Genomic DNA, 21,027 nt, shown 5'->3' with positions numbered 1-21,027 from the left:
GACAGAAAACTCTGGCAAACTGTGCCTTCCCTGTGCGAAACTGAGACCCAGAAAGCAGAACAGCTGGCGATTCCTAATGTATCACTTTCACTTGGCCAACGAAGACAGCAAATTCAAAACTATGAAATCTGAGGAGACATGAAAACACAAACATTTTGGAAGCACCCCAGTGCAGATTGTGAATCCAGTATGTACACAAGACCTCCTGTAGCAACCTCTGTTGAGCTGGGATGATTTGCTTCCTAGATAAAACCTATGTGCAGAAAGGGGCTCCCAGTATAGTCCTCAACAGGGGTTCTGCCGAGGGGGGACTGGTATTTCGGCTGCAGTTCTGACTTTCGCAAGGGATCCTCTTGATTCCCATGTGTGCAAGAACCATTTCCACCTGTTGATTTTTATATATTCGGGGGACTGTAAGAAGCACCAAAGCAAGACCAAGTTCTTGGACTTGCCATCTGCCCAGGTGTCATAATGAACCCTGTGATAATATATACCAGACTTTCTCAGCTTTTTTTCCATTGAGAAACCCTCGACACATTCTTCAGGCTTTGAGAAACCCCAGAAGTGCCGTGTTTGTGTAGAATACAGTTGGGCAGCATAGCTGTGGACACGCCCACCCGGGGCCCCACCTCCTCCCGCCCCCTGCAGGCCCATTACTGGCCATTTGAGGGGGTTCGGCTTGACCATATATGGTCATATCACTCAATAAAGGTTTAACAAATCTAAAATATGTATATAAAAATAATTAACTCCCACCCATTTGGGAAACCCTTCCAGGGTCATCAAGAAACCCCAGGGTTTCACAAAACCCTGGGTGAGAAAGTCTGATATATACACTTCACTGGACCTTTGGACAGTGGCTGTATCTAGTATCTTGAGTGACTCTTCCTTTACCCCCCTTAAATACAAGTTACTAGTCCTTAACAGGACAATTGTAGGTACCTTTTGGAATCTTAGAAATCAGCCACAGGACTGAGTAAAAATTCTGATGCTCAGGGGATTACAATTTCAGTACAAGGCATGGCTCCCTCTTGGAATTAGCAACAGAAAGGATGTTAACGTAGGCAATGAATTACGTTTAATGTGCGTAATTTATATCAGTTACTGAGCTCAGCTGGTGCTAGTACAGGATTTCTTATGCTACAGGAGTGGAAACTCCTTTCCAGACGCAACTTCCTATTTGGCAAGCCATCCAGGATGTTCTACCATCTTCAGGCCTACTCTGTCCCTTCAGCCAGTTCCTTGTCGTAATGAGGGGCGTGCCATTTTGCAAAGGCTTAGATAGACTTTGTGGTTACAACTATTCATTTTTATGACCTTTGACTTAAAAAAAAAAGCAACCCTTTCCCGTCAAACAAGGAAATGTGATAACAGTACTGAGACAACGTATTTCAATTTATGAAGGAGGTCATTGTTTATACAATTAAAATTCTGCATTATTGTCCTCAGTTATTAATGCATTCCTAAGCAGGCCTACTTAGAACTCTACTGGTGTTAGGGTTGGAGGGGAGGGGTGGCGGAAGCATACCCGCTAGTGCCCGCAAGTAGGCTCAGAGCTCTGCACCTGCTTGTGGGCACTGGCTGGCACACCACCGCTGCCCCTCTCCTCCATGCCACGGCGCTGCCACCTCGGGCTTCGGTGCTCTCCGGAGCAGCCGAAGCAAGTTGGAGCACGCAATGCTAACTGAGCTTACTCCTAGGAAAGTGTTCTTAGAATTGCACTAGTCACTCTTTATTCAATGCCTTGAGAAGAAAGGGACATGGCACCAGCCCGTGATACCAATCTATAATTAATAAATTGATTTCCCAATTCCAAACCAAATGGATGAAAGGGAGTTTCAGTTTTCAGGCAGTTCCATCATATAGGCATCAAATCTCATTTCTCTCCCATTCTACAAAATCAGGAACTCTGTCAGGAGCCTGGGAGTGATCTTTGATGCCTCCCTTACGATGGAGGCTCAGATCATGAATGTAACATGCTGGAAAACCTAGCCACAGGTATCCATGCGACAGTCACCGCCAGACTAGATTACTGGAACTCAGTCTATGCGGGTCTACGTTCAGCCCTGACCTGGAAACTGCAGCTGGTATAGAATGTAGCTGCCCAGGTCTTACCCTCCAACAGCTGCATTGGATGCCAGTCGCATTCTGGATCAGATTTAAGGTTTTGGTTTTAACCTTCAAGGCATAAGAAGTCTGGGCCCTGCATATCTAAGGGACCGTCTCACCCAGTATGCTCCCAGAAGGATGTTAACATCATCAGTTGCTAATATTAGGGGTCCTCTTCCTGAAAGAAGTGTGTCTGGCATCGATCAGCTGTGGCCCAAGCCTGGTGAAACAAGCTATCGACCAGGACTCGAGCCCTGACAGAACTATTTAAGTTCTGCAGGGCCTGCAAAACAGCGTTCTTTCACCAGTCATTTCATTGAGGCCAGGACATGCACAGCCAGTGAAATCTAGTGGCCTCCCTACATTCACCTCTGGGTCATAGAATCATAGAGTTGGAAGGAACCTCCAGGGTCATCTGGTCCAGCCCCCTGCAGAATGCAGGAAATTCACAACTATCAGCCCACCCTCACTGACCCTACTTTCGTGGCCAAATCATCCCCCCACCAAAAATCTCATTCCCGCTGTTAACATCATTGGAAAAAGTGGATTGTGCAGCAGATAAAATCAGAGCTTTTAAAGTCGTAGTATGGTTGTAATTTTGATTTTGTAATGTGGTTTAACATGTGTGTTGGGAACCGATGCAGGCCAGCTTGTAGGGAGGGTCGGACTAAGAAACTGACAAATAATTAAATTAAATTAATTCATAATCTTTACATACATATTTAGAAGAAGAAGAGTTGGTTCTTATATGCCACTTTTCTCTAGCCAAAGGAGGCTCAAAGTGGCTTACAGTCACCTTCCCATTCCTCTCCCCACAACAGACACCCTGTGAAGTGGATAAGGCTGAGAGAGCCCTGATATCACTGCTCGGTCAGAGCAGTTTTATCAGTGCTGTGGCAAGCCCATGGTCACCCAGCTGGTGGGGAGTGCAGAATTGAACCCGGCTCACCAGATTCGAAGTCCACACTCCTAATCACTACACCAAACTGGCTCTCAAATTATTAAATGGAGGAAAATGGGACAGAATCCACCCTTATTTTATCACAGTATTATATTGACGTCAGTGGGAAACAGGTTTCTTTACAACTGAATGTAGCTGTGCTGTTATGCTAAATAATTGCACAGCAGAAAGCAAACCCCTCTAACTTTAAAAATAAACATGCCTTAACTGTATAACACCCTGACATAAATGGTTCAGGCTATCCTGATCTTGTCAGATATTGGAAGTTAAGCAAGGTCAGCTCTGGTTAATACTTGGAATGAAGGCTCTCAAGGAAGACCAGGGTTGGTATACAAAGGCAGAGAATAGTCAACCACCTCTGTTTGCCTTGAAAACCCTATGGAGTGGCTATAAGTTGGTTGTGATTTAACAGCACTTTCCACTCCCAAATATATGACTTGTTGTCATGTCCGACTCATCTCAACCCCATGGACAATGATCCTCCAGGCCTTCCTGTCTACCATTCCCCGGAATCCATTTAAGTTTGCACCGACTGCTTCAGTGACTCCATCCAGCCACCTCATTCTCTGTTGTCCCCTTCTTCTTTTGCCCTCAATCGCTCCCAGCATTAGGCTCTTCTCCAGGGAGTCCTTCCTTCTTGTGAGGTGGTCAAAGTATTTGAGTGTCATCTTCAGGATCTGGCCTTCTAAAGAGCAGTCAGGGTTGATCTCCTTTAGGACTGACCGGTTTGTTCGCCTTGCAGTCCAAGGGACTCGCAAGAGTCTTCTCCAGCACCAGAGTTCAAAAGCTTCAATTCTTTGACACTTGGCCTTCGTTATGGTCCAACTTTCACAGCCGTACATTGCAACTGGGAAGACCATAGGCTTGACTAAACACACTTTCATTGGCAGGGTGATGTCTCTGCTTTTTAGGATGCTGTCTAGATTTACCATAGCTTTCTTCCCCAGGAGCAAGCGTATTTTAAATTCTTTGCTGCAGTCCCCATCTTGGAGCCCAGGAAAATAAAATCTGTCACTATCTCCATTTCTTCCCCATCTATTTGCCAGGAATTGAGAGGGCCCGATGCCATGATCTTTGTTTTCTTGATGTTGAGTTTATTTAACTTGTATGTGGAGCTCATCATGAGAAAGGTGAGGTTAGATGAGTCACAAATTGGGTTTGTGCAGGGAGAAATATTAAGAACCTTAGATATTCAGATGATACCACTCTAATGGCAGAAAGCGAAGAGGAACTAAAGAGCCTCCTGATGCGGGTGAAGGAGGAGAGTGCAAAAGCTGGCTTGAAACTCAACAATATATGACTACATAATCTAAAAAGGGCTCTGTGGGTCACTGACTCAATAAAGATTTGCAGAAGCACAGACAGATCTAAAGGAATAATTAGTGCATTTCCGCACATTGTTAAAAATAGTGTTATGCTAGCTGAGTGGTGTAATGCTACATATAATCACGTCTCCCACCCCCCTTTTTTGCTCTCTCGCTCTTCTCTGGCGCCATTTTGCGCTTCTCACCCTCCACAAGTGCTGCTGGTAATGGCGGAAGAGAGCAACGCAATTTATACGCGACTCTCTTCCCCCTGTCAATCAAGCCAGGCAGCCAATCTCCTTTCTCCATGCTTTAAAGGGCCTGCAATGCCCGCTAATGTTTTTAAATCAATAGTTCACTGAAATGCCTATGTATCTAATCATAGATGCATAGTGCTTCTTTATTGACACTAGTTATGGAATCACTGCTTATGGGGGACATTTTTTTGCCTTTGCCTGCATGACAGAACGCCTATTTGTTGCTCCAGGCAGTTCACTAAAAAATCCCAAAAACTTCTATCCCCGAGAGAAGGGAGGGGGAGACAGGTGCAAGGGCAAGACATTGGAGGTGGATATAGCGATTCTTTGCCTCCATACATTTTTTTTGCTGGTGGCCTGCTGGTTGCTTTCCAGTAGGTAGTGCTACATATGTGGATTCACCAACTAGCGCTTTAAAATGGATGATGTAGCTGGCTGTTTACTGCTCAGACACTGCATGTTGGCGACATCATGCGGAGGGGCCAGAATATAATGATAACGAAAGGTAAGTATCTCACTAATTTTAAAGGGTGCGGAAATCCCCTTGTATTTGTTTGGCTTCGTTGATGGGAAAGCTTCAGTGTCAGTTAAACCTCTTTCCTAGTTCTTGTGACCCCCTTAAACTTTCTGACTAGAGTGCTAGGAACAAAGTAAATGTACAAAACCATCTCTGTGTTTGTTCTAACTCCCCCCGCCCATTCATTAGGAAATAAATGTACATCCCCCTTTGAACATTCATAATTATATATCATTAGACAAAATCAAAAACAGGTATGCAATAGTTCTGTAATAATACTGAATAACTCTGCAAGGAAAGAGTGGGTTATTACCTTCACAGGTCTGCTTGACAGAGACAGTCTTGGAGGCTTTGCTGACAGGATTCTCTGCTGTGCAGGTGTAGTTCATGTCACCGTCTTGAAAAGGGCTCTGGACAACTGGAGAGGAGATCTTTCCACCCATGCTTGTTGAGGTCCAGGTGTAATTCACTCCATCCTCCCACTCCCCTGCAGAGCAGGTCAGCTGTGCTGTGCAATTCCCATCCCTGCAGGTATAGTTTTCACACCGAACTTTCAGGTCACTCTCCGACAGATTTTCTGGGGGAGGGGGTGGGGGGGGGAGAAATAGGAGATTGGAAGGAGACATAGAACACCAGTCTAAGAACACTTTTCCAGGAGTAAGCCCCATTGAATTGACTAGAGTCAGATACTGGTTAGGCATCCTTAGGGTTGCTCTCATAATATACAGATGAACATTATCATCTCTTTAAGAGATGATAAAAATCTGAAAAATGAAGGAAAACAGCAGATCCAAACATAACTTTGTGTTTTGGCCTGGGACATGGAGTACTGGTGGGGCCTCCTGTAGAACAGAAAATTGTGGATATTTTTTATCCTACGCATAAAATGCTTGGGTGGTGGTGGTGGTGGTGGTAGTATTTTTGAGATAAAAAGCCTTTTTCATGTCTCTCTCTTGCATGTTTCCTCTCCCACCAGCTACAACCAGTTTTAGCAAATTATTGTGAGGGCTGAAAGTGGCGTAGTCATGCAGTCCAGTGGGCATGCTGCAAAGTCTTAGGTCAAACAGGTATGGCAGGTTTCTGTAGTTATGTGAAAGTAGTCAGTGCCATGGGAAACAGTGCCTTCCTCATGCTAGAAGAGACCTGGGAAACTTGAAAATGTGATCTGCACACTGTATTTCAACCATTACAGGACTAAACTGCTCACTCTGTATCTTCTGGATCACATACAATTTATCTCCAGCAAAAGTCTAATCTATTCTACGTTTACTACTTTCAGTGGTTTGTAATCTTAAAAATGTGACATAAATGGCTTTGAGAGCTGTCTGCAGCAGCAAATCAACTCAGAAATGTATACAGCAAAACGAGACGCCCTTTGCTTGGATAGAAAGGGTCTGCCTGTGTGTGTGTGTGTGTGTGTGTGTGTGTGTGTATCGAGGGGAAGCACATGCAGGCCTCCCTGTGCACAGAAACACTCTGCATCTCAGGGCGAGATCTCTCAGGAGAGAAAGGCCACTGAGTATCACGGTGGATGGATCCTTTCTACAATCTTGTTCCTCACTGCTGTATTTGTAATATGGGACAAGGTGAAAGTGGTCTGCAGAGAAAGGTCCTCCACCCAAAGTCTCAGTTATTCTGACTGTTCTCTGTCCATCAGCACCAGTTGCCAACTCACAGCTGCCGAAAAAGAGGGGGCTGGAGAAAGGAGCCACCAGGCTCCCAGCATCGGGCACTCAAACTCTTGACTATGCGAAAGAGTTTGGCCCAAGCAGGACAGCAGCTTCCTACCTCAGATGCTGAGAGCCATATTGGTGTATTGTCTAGGAGTGCGGACTTCTAATCTGGTGAGCCAGGTTTGATTCCCCACTCCTCCCCCACATGCAACCAGCTGGGTGACCTTGGGCTCCCCACAGCACTGATAAAACCTCACTAAGCAGGAATATCAGGGCTCTCTCAGCCTCACCCACCTCACAGGGTGTCTGTTGTGGGGAGAGGAATGGGAAGGCGAATGTAAGCTGCTTTGAGACTCCTTCGGATAGAGAAAAGCAGCATATAAGAACCAACTCTTCTTCTTCTTCTCACACCCTGCTAAAAGGGACAGAACCTATCCTATTTAAATATCCGTAGGCTAAGAACCAAGTGTAAGGCAGCGAAAGGGGTCTGCATCTTCCCTCCTCTCTTTTTGTTTCCTTGCTCAGCCTGAAATGAGTGCACAGAACATTTCTTAAACTTTCTTATATTTTAAACTAACCCGAAAGCCCCATTGCACCCAGGAATGCAACCAGTGCTAGTGGCACCCACCGCCGATGGTGCTGCGTCCACCCTACCTGTGCGTTCTGCTGGCGGCTTGGGTTACATCCCCACAGCTAGCTGGCCTGCCACATGAGCTGGCAGCTGGGCTGAGCAGTAGGCTGGCCAGGGCATTGTGGGAGTGCCCTCCTTGGTGGCCAGGGAGCATGGGCCACGAGGCTGCATGTGTGTCTTGTGGCCAGCTTCTGGGGGGCGGGCGCTCCAGGGGCTGGCCCAATCTGGGTGTGCCCAGCTTTTCTGAGTGTGTACGGATTGGCCCGTGGAGACGGAAACAGTGTCCAGACACCCGGACGTGGGCCAGACAGGGCCCGGACACTGCTCCTCCCAGTGGCTCTTTCAAAATATTAAGAGCCACTAATGGTTACAGATGCTGGGCACAGATGGCTAGATATGTGTAACTAGGAAAGTAATGGGTGTGCAAAAACAGGGTTATGTTTGAATGTTGTCCTCCAAATTCTCCCACGCAGCACAGGAGTATAAAATCACAACCTCCAAAGCTGGGGATAGATGAATGGGAAGATTTGGGGCCAGATGAACAGGCTCCTTTTAAGCAATCTTGGTGATACAACTTGAGACTTGGGGGGTCCAGGACTAGGTCAGCAGAAGACTCTTAATCTAATGCTTGTCATCAGCAGGAGTCCTGTGCTCTGGGGGAGTTCCCCAGTCGCTCTTCTTGGGCCCTGAACATTCCTCGGATGGCACAAGGGTGACCAAAAAGCCTGCAGAACCAGGAGTGGTTTAGGGGTTTGTGGGGCCCCTAGCACCAGAGCCAGTTTCAGGGTCCGTGGGGCCCAAGCAGAGTACCCTTGCAGTGGAAGCAGCCAGACTAGGGGCAAAGGGGCTCTCCACAGTAGAAAAGGGTGTCACTCCAACTGTCCTTAATGTAGGAAAAGGGGGTAGGAGAGCGGCCATGGCCCTGATCCATAAGGGGGGAGGCACCATGCGGGGCCCCTGAAAGTGTGGGGCCTCTATCACGTGCTACATGTGCTACATAGATAAACCAGCCCTGCATGGAATGGGAGAAAGAGCAGAACTAAAAACTGGTAGAGTCCTCACCAGCCAACCATCGCTGTGGGTGATGAGGCAGCACTCGGGGCCCCCTGACACCAGATGATCGCTAATGCTATGGGATTTTGGAATTGTTGCCACCACAGGGGTGTTTTTAATGGGTGTTTTAATGGGATAATATTGCATGCTTTAATTCAGGGTTTTATCTGTGACCTGCCGTGAGCCAGCTTGCTGGGGGTGCTGGGACATCAATTGAAAAAGAAATAAATAAAATAAATAAAGGAGAGGGGAAATTTTCCAACAGAAATGCTCTGTGCATCACAGAAATAAGCAAGTGAAGAGAATAAAATAATCATCAGGTCCCCAGGCAGGAGGAGAGATGGCACTGCATTACTTGTGGCAGTTTTTATTTCACGGGGCCCCAAAGGAAGGAGGGGAACCCTCAAGACAATGACAAACAACAAGGCAGCTGCTCAATACTTACTATAAACCTCCAGCATGAATTTCTCTGAATATTCCCCCATTTGAGCTGTGTATTGTCCAGAGTCATCTGGATGCAGATCCGTGATTTGTAAATCCCTGCAGTCTCCAGAGACATCCAGTCGCCCCTTCATTTTTGGGAAGAAAACCCTGACTTCACAGGGCTGAGTGTCTTCCACTGTAGCAATATGAGTGGTCTCGGTGCCCCTCAGTCGAAGCCAGGAAATTTGCTCAGATCGTTCTGACGTCTTCAGATGGAAAGTTACCGATTCTCCTAGAATACCAATAATTTTCACAGCCGTCTTTTCTTCTTCAAACGATTCTATAAAAAAGAGCAGTCTCAGGTGTGAATCTGGTCCCCTTATGCAAGATCAAAACCAAAACCCTAAAATTAGTCACCCTCATATTCCTCTACATCAGGAATGGGCTCTACTGGCACACAAATGGTTTAGATGATCCTCTCCTTACTCATCCTTCCGCACTGCCTACATCTCTGCTTATAGTATCCCCTGGAACCATCTGCATCTGACTGATGTTTTTCCATCCTTTTCTTTTCTTATCTATTCCTGATCCAGTTTGCAATTTGCTTGTGTAGTATAATATGCAGTCATGTCTTTCAATAGTATCAGTAATACTTAGAAGTCTGCATTTTCCTACGGACATTTAAGTATCCACCAGGGTGAGAACCCAAAGCTCAATAGAAACCTCTTGCTTAAGAAGAAGAGTTTGCTCTTCTATGCTGCTTTTCTCTATCTGAAGGAGTCTCAAAGCAGCTTACATTCGCATTTCCCTTTCCTCTCCCCTCTTAAGGGGTCTAAATCAGTATCAGAGACCAATCACATTGTGCTATTGCACTGACTCATTTTGACATTTGAACTATACTAAGAAGAACCTGCTACAGGCACAGGAGAGAGATTAAAGTTCACTGGCTTTCAGATGCATCTTCCTGATGCTCCTGCTTCTTTAAGATAGCCAGCTTGGCGTTGTGGTTAAGAGCAGCAGCTTCAGCTGGGTGACCCTGGCCCAGTCACAGCCGTGCTAGTGCTATTCTCACAGAGCAGTTCTCTCAGAGCTCCCTCTGCCTCATCTACCTCACAGGGTTTCTGTTGTGGGGAGAGGAAGGGAAGGCGAATGTAAGTTGCTTTGGAGGACTAATGCGTAGGCTGTGACCATGATTCCCTCCAGCACATTTTTGGAAATCCAAATTGATATTATTAAGTGGCAAGGAAGTAAAAATGATACTGATTCTAAATTGTTACACATGTCAGAATTAAAGATGAGCTTTTCTCCCCATCTTCCTCCCAATGTGTGCATCATACAGTGGGGTATGTTTGTTGAGAAGCACTCCCCAGGGCTGTCCACTGCCTTTCCCCCTCCATCTTGTCAGTTTCTTTCTTTCTTTAAAGCGAAGGAACACAGTACAATTTGATAATTAAAAAAAAAAAAGCTAATCGAACGAAGCATTGCATTTTTTTCCTTTAAAAAAACACATCAGAGAAACCTTTGTATATTGGATTACATGGTTCAAACTCCAGTGTATTTCATATAGCTCAATTAGTAAGATGCCAGTCTGAAAATTACAATATTGTGAGTTTAAATCTACCCATGGGTAATTATTTTTCCCCACAGAGTTTAGTTTTGTTTTGCTTTGATGGGTGTTTAAAAAAGAAAAAAAATACAATGCTTGTTAGATTCATGCATTAAAAATTGTACAGAATTGTACAGGGTTCCCTTAATTTAAAAAAAGAGAAATTGACAGATGGGAGGGGAAATGGGGAAAAGTGGCAGGGAGTAGCCCTGGTGAGCATTTCTCAACCCTCTCTTGCACACCTGGGGGGGGGGGAGAGTATGGGGGAGGGCTATAGACAAGAAAGACTCATCAGTGGATCCTGATTCTCAGAAGACTTAAGGAGGGCTTATTGTGTCCATGACAATCTCAGTGGGTTTTCCAGGGCTGGAGGTGGGATCCTCCACCTCACCCCTCCCTTCCAGGTTCTTTCCTGTTATGCTTAGCTCTGCCTGCCTGTGTTCCTCTTTGAAATGTTAAACAACCCTTGTAGTGGCTAGAAGGAGTCAGCCAGGTGGGGAAATAACCCAGCCTAGCAGGCACCAGTATTCGCACCTCTTTTCTCCTGAGAACCTTGTTTCCTGCCTAGCCCGTATGTTCAAATGGTCTTCATCAATTTCCCTATTGTGATGTACTTCCACTGAAACCTGTTCCTGCATGTTCCTTCGATTAAACCAACTCTGATCTAGTGCCTGGTGTCTGGCACGGAGAGGAAGGGAGGCAGCGGCACACCAGCCAACACCTGCACGCACCTGCAGAGCTCTGCACCTGTGAGTGGGCACTGGCTAACATGCTGTCGCCGCCCTTCCCCTCCATGCTGTGGCATTGGCCACCTCGGGTGTCGGTGCTCACCGATGCGGCTGAAGTGTGCCTGAGCGCACAATCCTAATGATTACCTATAAGTGAAAGCAGCTTTAAGAATCTCTCCTTACAGTTTCAAAAGGCACCTCCTGCCTGAAACGGACCAGTGAACAGAGACCAACAAGCAGCACCCACCAAAAAAAAAAAAAAAAAAGGGAGAAAAACATCTTGGTGATCTGTTTTTTCTCATTAGTAAAGGTAAAGGTAAAGGTATCCCCTGTGCAAGCACTGAGTCATGTCTGACCCATATTGGAAGACTTCTACCCTTTCTGCACAAGGAATATTTAGCGGCACAGACTCTGAATGCTGGCAGCTTATGGAGCCCCCTCCAAATGACGTCACCAACATCCCGAGACTGTCCAGGAGGCAGCTTGCAATTTCACCATTTTTAAATTGCGATGCCGTAAATCCAGGAAAGTGAATTTACCACCCTAAAATGCACGAGCCGCTGGTGAGCAACCAGTGATCAACCAGGGAAAAAACCTTATGGAGGGGGAAATGTGTGATAGTCTCAGCAGCTTTGTCCCACCCTCGATGCTGGCACATCTCTCCATTTCCTGCCCGGCAAGGGAGGCAGATTCCCAGCCCTGCAGCAGTTCAACCACCATTAAGGTTCGCTCTAGTGGTCCTAAGTAAGCTCTGCTGCTGCCACTTCACTGCCCAAGTGACTCCTTCCCTCCCTCCTCTCGTGTGTCACACTCCTGTCCCTTCTGTTCCTCTTCTCCACCCCCCCCCCACCCGGCTGGTCCGCCCGCCTGCCGCTCAGCCCTTCCCCTTCCTCTTCCGCACTTGCCTTGGATTCCTGCCCTCCCTTCCTCTCCCCAAGCACTTCTTAAATGGGGGGTGCTGCCCAAGTCGGCAGCTCGGGTGTCACGGCTCAGGTGGCTCGGGCACTTCCGAGGTCCTTGAAGTCTGAACATTTATTTCAGGGGGTTCCTCCGTGATCAAAAGGTTGGCCTAAAGCATCCAGGTATCTCTTCAGCTGCTGCTTGAAGACCACCAGTGAGGGGGAGCTCACCACCTCCTTAGGCAGCCTATTCCACTGCTGAACTACTCTGACTGTGAATTTTTTTGCCTGATATCTAGCCTATATCTATCCCTGCACAGAATAATGCTGCACAAAGTGTTAGGAGAGGGAAGGGTTAGGTGCAGGAGACAGTTTTCACTTCTGTCTCTCTTATATTGCAGCAGATGCACATTTTACTTTGCTGACTTCCTGGGCGTAAACTGCACGGAGCTTTTATTCAGGTCGATTCAGTCCCTGCCGTCTACACAGAATGCGATTCCCGTTTGGATTTGGGGAGATTTAAATTTTCCTTCTGCAGCAAGAAGGATTGATCCGGAGTGACCCTACCTTTATTGTGCCATATCTTAGAGTGCTTTTAATCCTGAATATATTATAAAATTGCATTGTTTTGAATCGGGGCTCTCCTCCGTGGTAGAGGACCCGTGATTGGCTACATGTGGTCATGTGACAAATCTGCCTTAAAGGAGAAGCCCCTAATTTCTCTCAACTTCTTTCTGTCTTGGATTTTTTTCTGCCTTCTTCGATCTTCTCCCCCCCCTTCAAGAAAAGAAAGGATTTTTTCCCTCCCTCCTCTGACTTCTTCGATCCTCCCCCCCTCAAGAAAACAAAAAAAGAGTCTCCATTTGCCTCCCCCCCTCTTCAGAGCCTCCCTAACCACGTGCAGAAGACTTTCCTGTTTCAATGGGGGGGGGGGAAGGAAGACTCGAATTCAAAGCGATCTGAATTCAACAGGATTGACAATGGAATAAACAAAGTAAGTGCAGACTCTGCCCTGGTCTTGCTTGGCCGCTGTCACACTCCCTTAAAATATGCTTGAAGAAGAAGTGTTGGTTTTTATATCCTGCTTTTCAGTACCGGAAGGAGTCTCAAAGCGGCTTACAATCTCCTTCCCTTCCTCTCCCCACAACAGACACCCTGGGAGGTAGTTGGGGCTGAGAGATCCCTGGCAGAACTGCTCTGTGAGACCAGCACTAGCAGGGCTGTGAGTGGCCCAAGGTCACCCAGATGGCTGCAAGTGGAGGAGTGAGGAATCAAACCTGGCTCTCCAGATTAGAAGTCACTGCTCTTAACTACTACACCATGCTGGCTCTCTTTCTTTGTGCAAAGATATTTTCAAATATTGAGGGTTTAGGTTTTTATTTTTTTACTCAGTTGCTGTTACTGTGGCCATTTTACAGCAGATCTGTCTGAAATTTGGCTGAAGTACACTGATAACGTTGCTCTGGCCCTGATCTCAGATGGGTGGATATGTTGTTTACATGTGATGATCAGGATTAATAGGCACTGTAATGACAGAATGCTGTTTAATTGATGGATTTCTGTTTACGCACCTACAGCTTCGGACCGGGATACTTGAACCATCTCCTCCTCCTATACTGTCCAACCTGCCAGTCAAGACTCTCTTCCTGGTTTCTGTGCAAAACTGAGGCAGGGCTTTTTCTGTGTTGGCCCCTTGCGTTAGGAAGGCCCACCCTCTTGGAGCTCACCTGGTGCCTGTCATGCTTTCCTTTTGATGCCTGTCCAAGACACTTCTCTTTACCGTCTTCCATCTTTTCATCCTCTTTTATGACCTATTTCTAACCTGCAGGCTGTTTGGGGATATTGTTATAGGCTGTGTAATTTGTATTTACTTTTATGGTGCATTTTATCATTGACAATTTTATTGTGACTTTGCGAATGCAGGTCTTTGGAGAGTTGAACAAAGACGTATTTCAGGCGCTTAGCTTGAACAAAAACTTATTTAAAGCATTTGGCCACTGATGCAAATGAGGGCTTCTGCCACTCAAGGAATTAACCAATCAAAGGAACCTGATTGCTCTGCTTAGGGCCAATCGGATTGCTCTGCTTAGGGCCAATCAGAGGCAGCAGCGGGCTGCCTGAAAGCTATAAAAGTGCACCAGTTTGCCTGTTTTTCTCTGTTCAGTAGTTGTAGTCTGTTGCTGGAATTGCCAAATAAAAAGAGCTGTTCTGAAGAATTGGGAGTCTGTGATCACTGAACCCACAGACTTAATACTGTGGTTACGGCATTTCCGGGTTGTTAACGGAAAAGGATATCAAAGCCTTGAGCAATGCCCTCCCCCAGTCTTTTCACTCCCACCTTCATTTGAGCAGCGACTGGAGGGGGAGTGGCGAATGAGGGGAGGAAGCCCAGCAGCTGTAGTAAGCATGTGTCGGGGTGGAACATAATACTGCATCCGGGGCTCCCCAGGACACATTTCCCCCAGAGCCAGGCTGCTGAGAAGGCAAGACCTGCCCATTTGGCCTCTGCTATGAGCTCAACGGGTCTCCTTCAGCAATCACAAAGCAGGGAGAATCATTCTGGCCTACTTTCATTACAATGAGAACTTGAGGGCACCTGATGGAACTTGTAGGTAGTAGATTCAGGAAATATAAACTATTGCTTCATGCAACCATTCAGCTTACAGAATGCTCTCCTGCAGGAGGTAGCCATGACCACAAGTTGAAATAGACCAAGATGGGTAACCCTGTTAGCAGTAGAAAAGTGCAGGAGCCCAGGAGCACCTTAAAGTAGGGGTAGTCAACCTGTGGTCCTCCAGATGATCATGGACTACAATTCCCATGAGCCTCTGCCAGCAAACGCTGACAGGGGCTCATGGGAATTGTAGTCCATGGACATCTGGAGGACCACAGGTTGACTACCCCTGCCTTAAAGACTAACTAAATTTGTGGCAGGAGAGAAGCTTTTGTGAGACACTGCGCATAGGACTCTTTTCTACCACTAGTTAAAATTGCATTAAATGGGGGAATGAAACAAATTCATAGATGATCGGTCAGTCAAAAGCCATGGGTGCCTGGTGGAACCTTCATATTAAGAAACGGTGTAACTAAATACCAGTTGCTGGGATGAAATGACCAGGGCAAACCTTCACTTTTTGCGTACTGCGTGTAAACTTCTTGGGACTCCCTGACCGGCCCTTATTGGATTGCATGGATCACTGGTTTGATCCACCAGGGCTCTTTTGATGCTCTGAATGCCTGCGACAGAACTCTGTAAAGTACAAGGTACCCCTGGCAGTGCTATATGAATAAAGAACAACCTGAATAAACAAACATTTAACAAACAATTTAGGACACTATTTCTGTGTACACAGGAGAACAGGTATACCTAGCTGCTTTCTGCGTGAGCCAGTAATACTGACCAATAAAAATTAATTGATCTGTCTTCAGGAAGGCATTTTTAAAAAGTGCATTAGGGCTGCAATTAGTGGCTGAAATTTGTCTTCATTATGCATATTATGTTGGGGTTTTCTTTTGCATTATTTTGTGTACCCGCTTTACCGCTCTACTTATTGCAGGTAATTGTTTGCTGCATCCTTCTCCAGTCTTATAAACTTCCTTTATTAGCTGTATTTTAATAGATTTGTAGTGCCCAATTATCTGATCTTGTGGCCTCTATGTATTATACATACAACAATGTCACCTGCCTTGAATTTCAGCAAGAAAAGTGACTTGAAAATGAAGTATGTAAATAAATATCACTTGTAAATAATATTGGTTTATTTCCTCCATTTATTGAACAAATTTAGAGTCCAGTGCTATATTTAAGACCAACCAAGTTTTATTCAAGGTATGAGCTTTCATGGGCATGCACACTTTTTCACATACAATAAGGGTGCATGCCCACGAAAGCTCATACCTTGAATAACAATTTATTGGTCTTAAAGGCGCCCCTGGACTCTAAATTTGTCCTGCTGCTTCAGACCAACACGGCTGCCCACTTGAATCATACTCCATTTGCAGTCTGCCTTTCCCCCTGAGACGCAAGGTACCTTATAATTTTAACCCAGCCTTCTGTCAGCAGGAAGGCGAGATGTAAGAAGATGGCCACCAACCTGAAACATCTGGGTTCAGGGTTTGTATCTCTTCTGGGCAAGTACATAAGGCCTGGGCATAGCTAAGGTGTGAGCCAAAGCCCTCTTGCCCTTCAGCTTTTAGCCTGTGGGTCAAAGCCTAGACTTGGTAGCCAGATCTTGACAGAAAGGAGAAGGAAGATCTGCTCTACATTGAAACGTTTCCCCCTTCCTTTCTCCAGTTCGGTTGTCTTGGGGGGCCCCTTTGGACAGGAAGTTGAGCTATAAAGGAATAAATGAAATGAAGCCCTTCCTGCAAGGATCTCAAGGCATTACCTATGGCTCTCCCCTCTCTGTTCTAGCCTCCCAAAAACATCCCTGACAGACAACGTGGCAGAGTGGGGATGTGATTGTGGCGTCTTCTAAGCCCTAGGCTAACCACTACAGTCAAAAATAGCCTTGCAGTGAACGAGGGTTTCAGGGACTGACAGACAGGAGCTCTTTAGGAAGAGAGGTTGGCCCGGAAGGGGACCTTAAGCATTGTCAATTTGAAAGCCATGCCCTTCATCCTGCATTTATCATTACAAAGAATGACCAGTCTTCAATTTTTCTAAAAAAAAAAGGCATACCTGTAGGCAGGGAAACAGCCATGAGCAGCCACCAGAAATGTCTCATCTTCACGTTTTCGGTTCCTCGGAGCGTTTTCTTACTTTTTAAGTTTCACACTGCAATGCCTTGTCTTAAGAGGAAGTTAAAAAAGGCGTCAGGATCTGTGGGCACCCATCAAATGGAAATGGTGCACACGTCACACGGTTTCAATTCTACGATACATATAAATGTGCTCTTCTATTTTCTCCTCAAACCGGCACTGCAGCAACTCCTCTGGGGGCCTTACACTGGGTTTTATCAAAAACCAAAACATTGGTTTTATCTCCCCCGGCCAGTAAGGCTTGAGCTCTGTGATAAGAAGTTTGCATTTCTTTTGAGGAAGTAGCAGAGGAAGAGGCTTGCTGGATCAGACCTTCATATTAAGAAGAAGAAGAAGAAGGAGAAGATGAGTTGGTTCTTCTATGCCGCTTTTCTCTACTGAAGGAGTCTCAAAGCGGCTTACATTCACCTTCCCTTCCTCTCCCCACAACAGACATCCTGTGAGGGAGGTGAGGCTGAGAGAGCCCTGAGATTAATGAAGAAGAAGAAGAGTTGGTTCTTATATGCCACTTTTCTCTACCCGAAGGAGTCTCAAAGTGGCTTATAATCACCTTTTCCCTTTCCTCTCCCCATAACAAACACCCTGTGAGGGAGGTGAGGATGAGAGAGCCCTGATATTACTGAAGAAGGAGAAGAGTTGGTACTTATATGCTGCTTTTCTCTACCCAAAGGAGTCTCAAAGCGGCTTACAGTCGCCTTCCCTTTCCTCTCCCCACAACAGACACAAAAGTGGATTCTCCCTAAAAAAAACTGCTTGACTCCTGAGAACCTGGAACACATCTGAAAAAGACATGTGCGTTCTCAATGTAGTGGTAGCAAGAATATCCTTCCCTAAGCTCTCGCACCTGAGCTTCCAGCATCGTGATCGTCATTTCCCCCCCTTAAACCGGCAAAAGCAACGAATAAGCGAGGCTTCTGCGGCTGAAATCCCTCCATAAGCAAATCAGAAGTGCTTAACAGTATAACAAAGCTCCCTTCCGTAATTGTCTTTAAAGTTTCCAAGCCCAATACAGCCCCCTGTTAGACACTGCCCGTAATTACGGCCAGAAATTGTACCCATGGGGGGGGGGAGGTGTTAACTTTAAGAGCATGTAAACAATTAAGCACCGGCTCCTACACTAGTGAGAAAGGTCTTTCTGATACATCGAATTAACAAATATGCGCTGCTACTGGGTTTTCGGGTTTTTTAAAAACAGTTTTTAAAGGGAAGCACGAACACAACAGTTCATTGATTGTTCTGTTTGATTGATGGCCAGGGGCAGGAGGAAGCATGGAAAAATATCGCCTCCTTTGTTGTGATTCCGGCGAGACCGGAAACTTGTGTGTTACGAACAGTGCTAGTGGGAGAGTCTTTTTCCCGATAGAAACGGCTGTGTGCGTTACCAAGACCTGCTGCTATTAATTGCAGCGCTTTTCGATAGCGCTCAGATTTAGCTACATTGGCGGTTATGCGCAATGGCCCTGTGTGTGGACAACAGACTGCAAGGAGAGAGTTGGGGGGGAGGTGGCCGGGAAGGGTAGAGAGGACTTGGGAACGAGGCCACCCCTCTTCTGTCTTCACTGATTCCTCCAGACTCCCTTCTTCACTGGCAAGAAGTAGCAACTCTCCTTGATCAGTGAGTGCTCACTCAAGCCTAGCCACGACACTGACTGCGAATGAAACAAACAAAAAATGAAACGAAGATGCTGCTAAAATGGAAACGTTGTCATGCAGCTCCCTCTACTGGCAGCATGGAAATATGCATCCAAAATGTTTGTTGTTAGGTGCGAAGTTGTGTCTGACCCATCGCGACCCCATGGACAATGATCCTCCAGGCCTTCCTGTCCTCTACCAGTCCATTTAAGCTCACACCGACTGCTTCAGTGACTCCATCCAACCACCTCATTCTCTGTCATCCCCTTCTTCTTTTGCCCTCGATCTCTCCCAGCATTAGGCTCTTCTCCAGGGAGTCCTTCTTTCTCACGAGGTGGCCAAAGTATTTGAGTTTCATCTTCAGGATCTGGCCTTCTAAGGAGCAGGCAGGGCTGATCTCCTCTAGGACTGACCGGTTTGTTCACCTTGCAGTCCAAGGGACTCGCAAGAGTCTTCTCCAGCACCAGAGTTCAAAAGCCTCAATTCTTTGACGCTCGGCCTTCCTTATGGTCCAACTTTCACAGCCATACATTGCAACTGGGAATACCGTAGCCTTGACTAGATGCACTTTCGTTGGCAGGGTGATGTCTCTGCTTTTTAGGATGCTGTCTAGATTTGCCATAGCTTTCCTCCCCAGGAGTAAGCGTCTTTTAATTTCTTTGCTGCAGTCCCCATCTGCAGTGATCTTGGAGCCCAGGAAAATAAAATCTGTCACTATCTCCATTTCTTCCCCATCTATTTGCCAGGAATTGAGAGGACCGGATGCCATGATCTTTGTTTTCTTGATGTTGAGTTTCAAGCCAACTTTTGCACTCTCCTCCTTCACCCGCAACAACAGGCTCTTTACTACCTTTATAAAAAGTTTGAATTTTATAGGTTATTTTTTGAGATATTTCTTCCAAAATAATTACAAAATGAAGAAAGGAGCTCTTCAGATCAAGGTGTGGAGAGCCTCTGAAGTAATATTTGCAGAAATGCAAAAAGTTATGGGTTACAGAGGGAACCGTAGTTGAAAAGAAGCCAAAGGACAGTGCTTTTTAAATTCTTCGGTATATCCTGCCAACCTGAACTCCACAGAAGACTGAGAAGCTGCTGACTGGGTGAGTAGGGCAGCTTCCTGCCTTTCTGCAGTGTGATGGGGGGGGGGGCTGAGCAAGGAGGTAGCCGCTTTCCCACTTCTAGTGTAAGGGCAGGAGGGAGAGTGGCTCAGTCGGCCTTGCTGCGGCTACCCTAAAACATTGGACCAGCCCAAAGCCAGACCCTAAAAATGCTGGACTAAGGTAACAATCTTCCAGGTGGCACCTGGAGATCTCCATGAATTACGCCTGCTCTTCAGATGACAGAGATCAGTTTCCCTGGAGAAAATGGCTGCTTCGGAGGATGGGGTTTATGGCATTATACTCTGCACAGGTTCCTTCCTCTCCCGTTTTCAGGCTCCCCCCCCCCCAAAAAAAAATCTCCAGGAATTTCGCAACCTGTAGTTGGCAATCCTATCTGCTTTGACCCAAGTAAAGTGGGGGTCCAGGTCTGGGCCAGGAGCCTATGCAGGGACGTCTTTTCACCCCCACCTACAGCAGGCTTTCTCAACCAAGGTTTTGTGAAACCCTGGGGATTCTTGACAGCCCTAAAAGGGGCATGTCCACAGCTATGCTTCCGAACCATATTCTACACGATCGCATCATTTTGGGGGTTTATTATTATTATTATTATTATTATTATTATTATTATTATTATTATTATTATTATTATTATTATTATTATTATTATTATATTTATATTTATACCCCGCCTCCCCCCGAAGGCTCGAGGCAGCTTACAGAAACCCGTCCCCTAAAACCATAAAATGACAATAAAAACCAATGATTTACAATAATTGTAACAGCGATGGCGTAGCCTACTCATTTGCTCTCCGCATCCTCATCTACGGCAGGGGGGTGACGCTCTCTACCGCCAGTTTGTGAGGGGGGGGGCTGATCTTCTTTCCGCCCGGCCTCAGTTATAAGCCTGGCGGAAGAGCTCCGTCTTACAGGCCCTGCGGAATGCTGGTAATTCCCGCAGGGCCCTCAGCTCTTCCGGGAGCTCATTCCACCAGGTTGGGGCCAGGACCGAAAAGGCCCTGGCCCTAGTCGAGGCCAGGCGGGCTTCCTTAGGGCCGGGAACGACCAGTAGGTTAGCCCCCGCAGAGCGTAAAGCCCTGCGGGGGATATAGGGCAAAAGGCGGTCCCTCATATATGCTGGGCCTAGACCACGGATGGTCTTGAAGGTCAAAACCAAAACCTTGAACCTTATCCGGAAGGCGACCGGTAACCAATGCAGCTGCCTCAGAACTGGCTGGATGTGAGCCCTCCATGGTGTAGCTGTGAGGACTCTAGCAGCCGCATTTTGGACGAGTTGCAGTTTCCGGATCAAGCCCAGAGGCAGGCCGGTGTAGAGCGAGTTACAGAAATCTAGTCTAGAGGTGACCGTCGCATGG

The 21,027-nt window shown here is 46.5% G+C and overlaps 1 protein-coding gene across 3 annotated transcripts in view; it reads right to left on the bottom strand.

Annotated features, from left to right (window-relative positions):
• LOC143831973 (SLAM family member 5-like) overlaps positions 1-17,165 on the bottom strand; it is a 44,509-nt gene extending 27,344 nt beyond the window's left edge. The window contains exons 1-3 of one of the 3 annotated variants that reach the window (XM_077325642.1): positions 16,843-17,165; positions 8,951-9,268; positions 5,462-5,725 (exon numbers count right to left, since the gene is read on the bottom strand). In XM_077325642.1, the coding sequence (XP_077181757.1) occupies positions 5,462-5,725; positions 8,951-9,268; positions 16,843-16,888 (628 nt within the window). In that variant the 5' untranslated portion in view covers positions 16,889-17,165. The remainder of the gene's footprint in view (positions 1-5,461; positions 5,726-8,950; positions 9,269-16,842) is intronic. The other 2 variants (XM_077325634.1, XM_077325622.1) reach the window with 2 other exon arrangements.
• Between the last annotated feature and the right edge of the window lie 3,862 nt (positions 17,166-21,027).

This window comes from Paroedura picta, chromosome 1 (assembly GCF_049243985.1).
Source record: "Paroedura picta isolate Pp20150507F chromosome 1, Ppicta_v3.0, whole genome shotgun sequence".
Taxonomy (NCBI): domain Eukaryota; kingdom Metazoa; phylum Chordata; class Lepidosauria; order Squamata; family Gekkonidae; genus Paroedura; species Paroedura picta.
The sequence above is the reverse complement of the archived record's forward strand: the minus strand, read 5'-3'. Positions and strand labels throughout refer to the sequence as shown.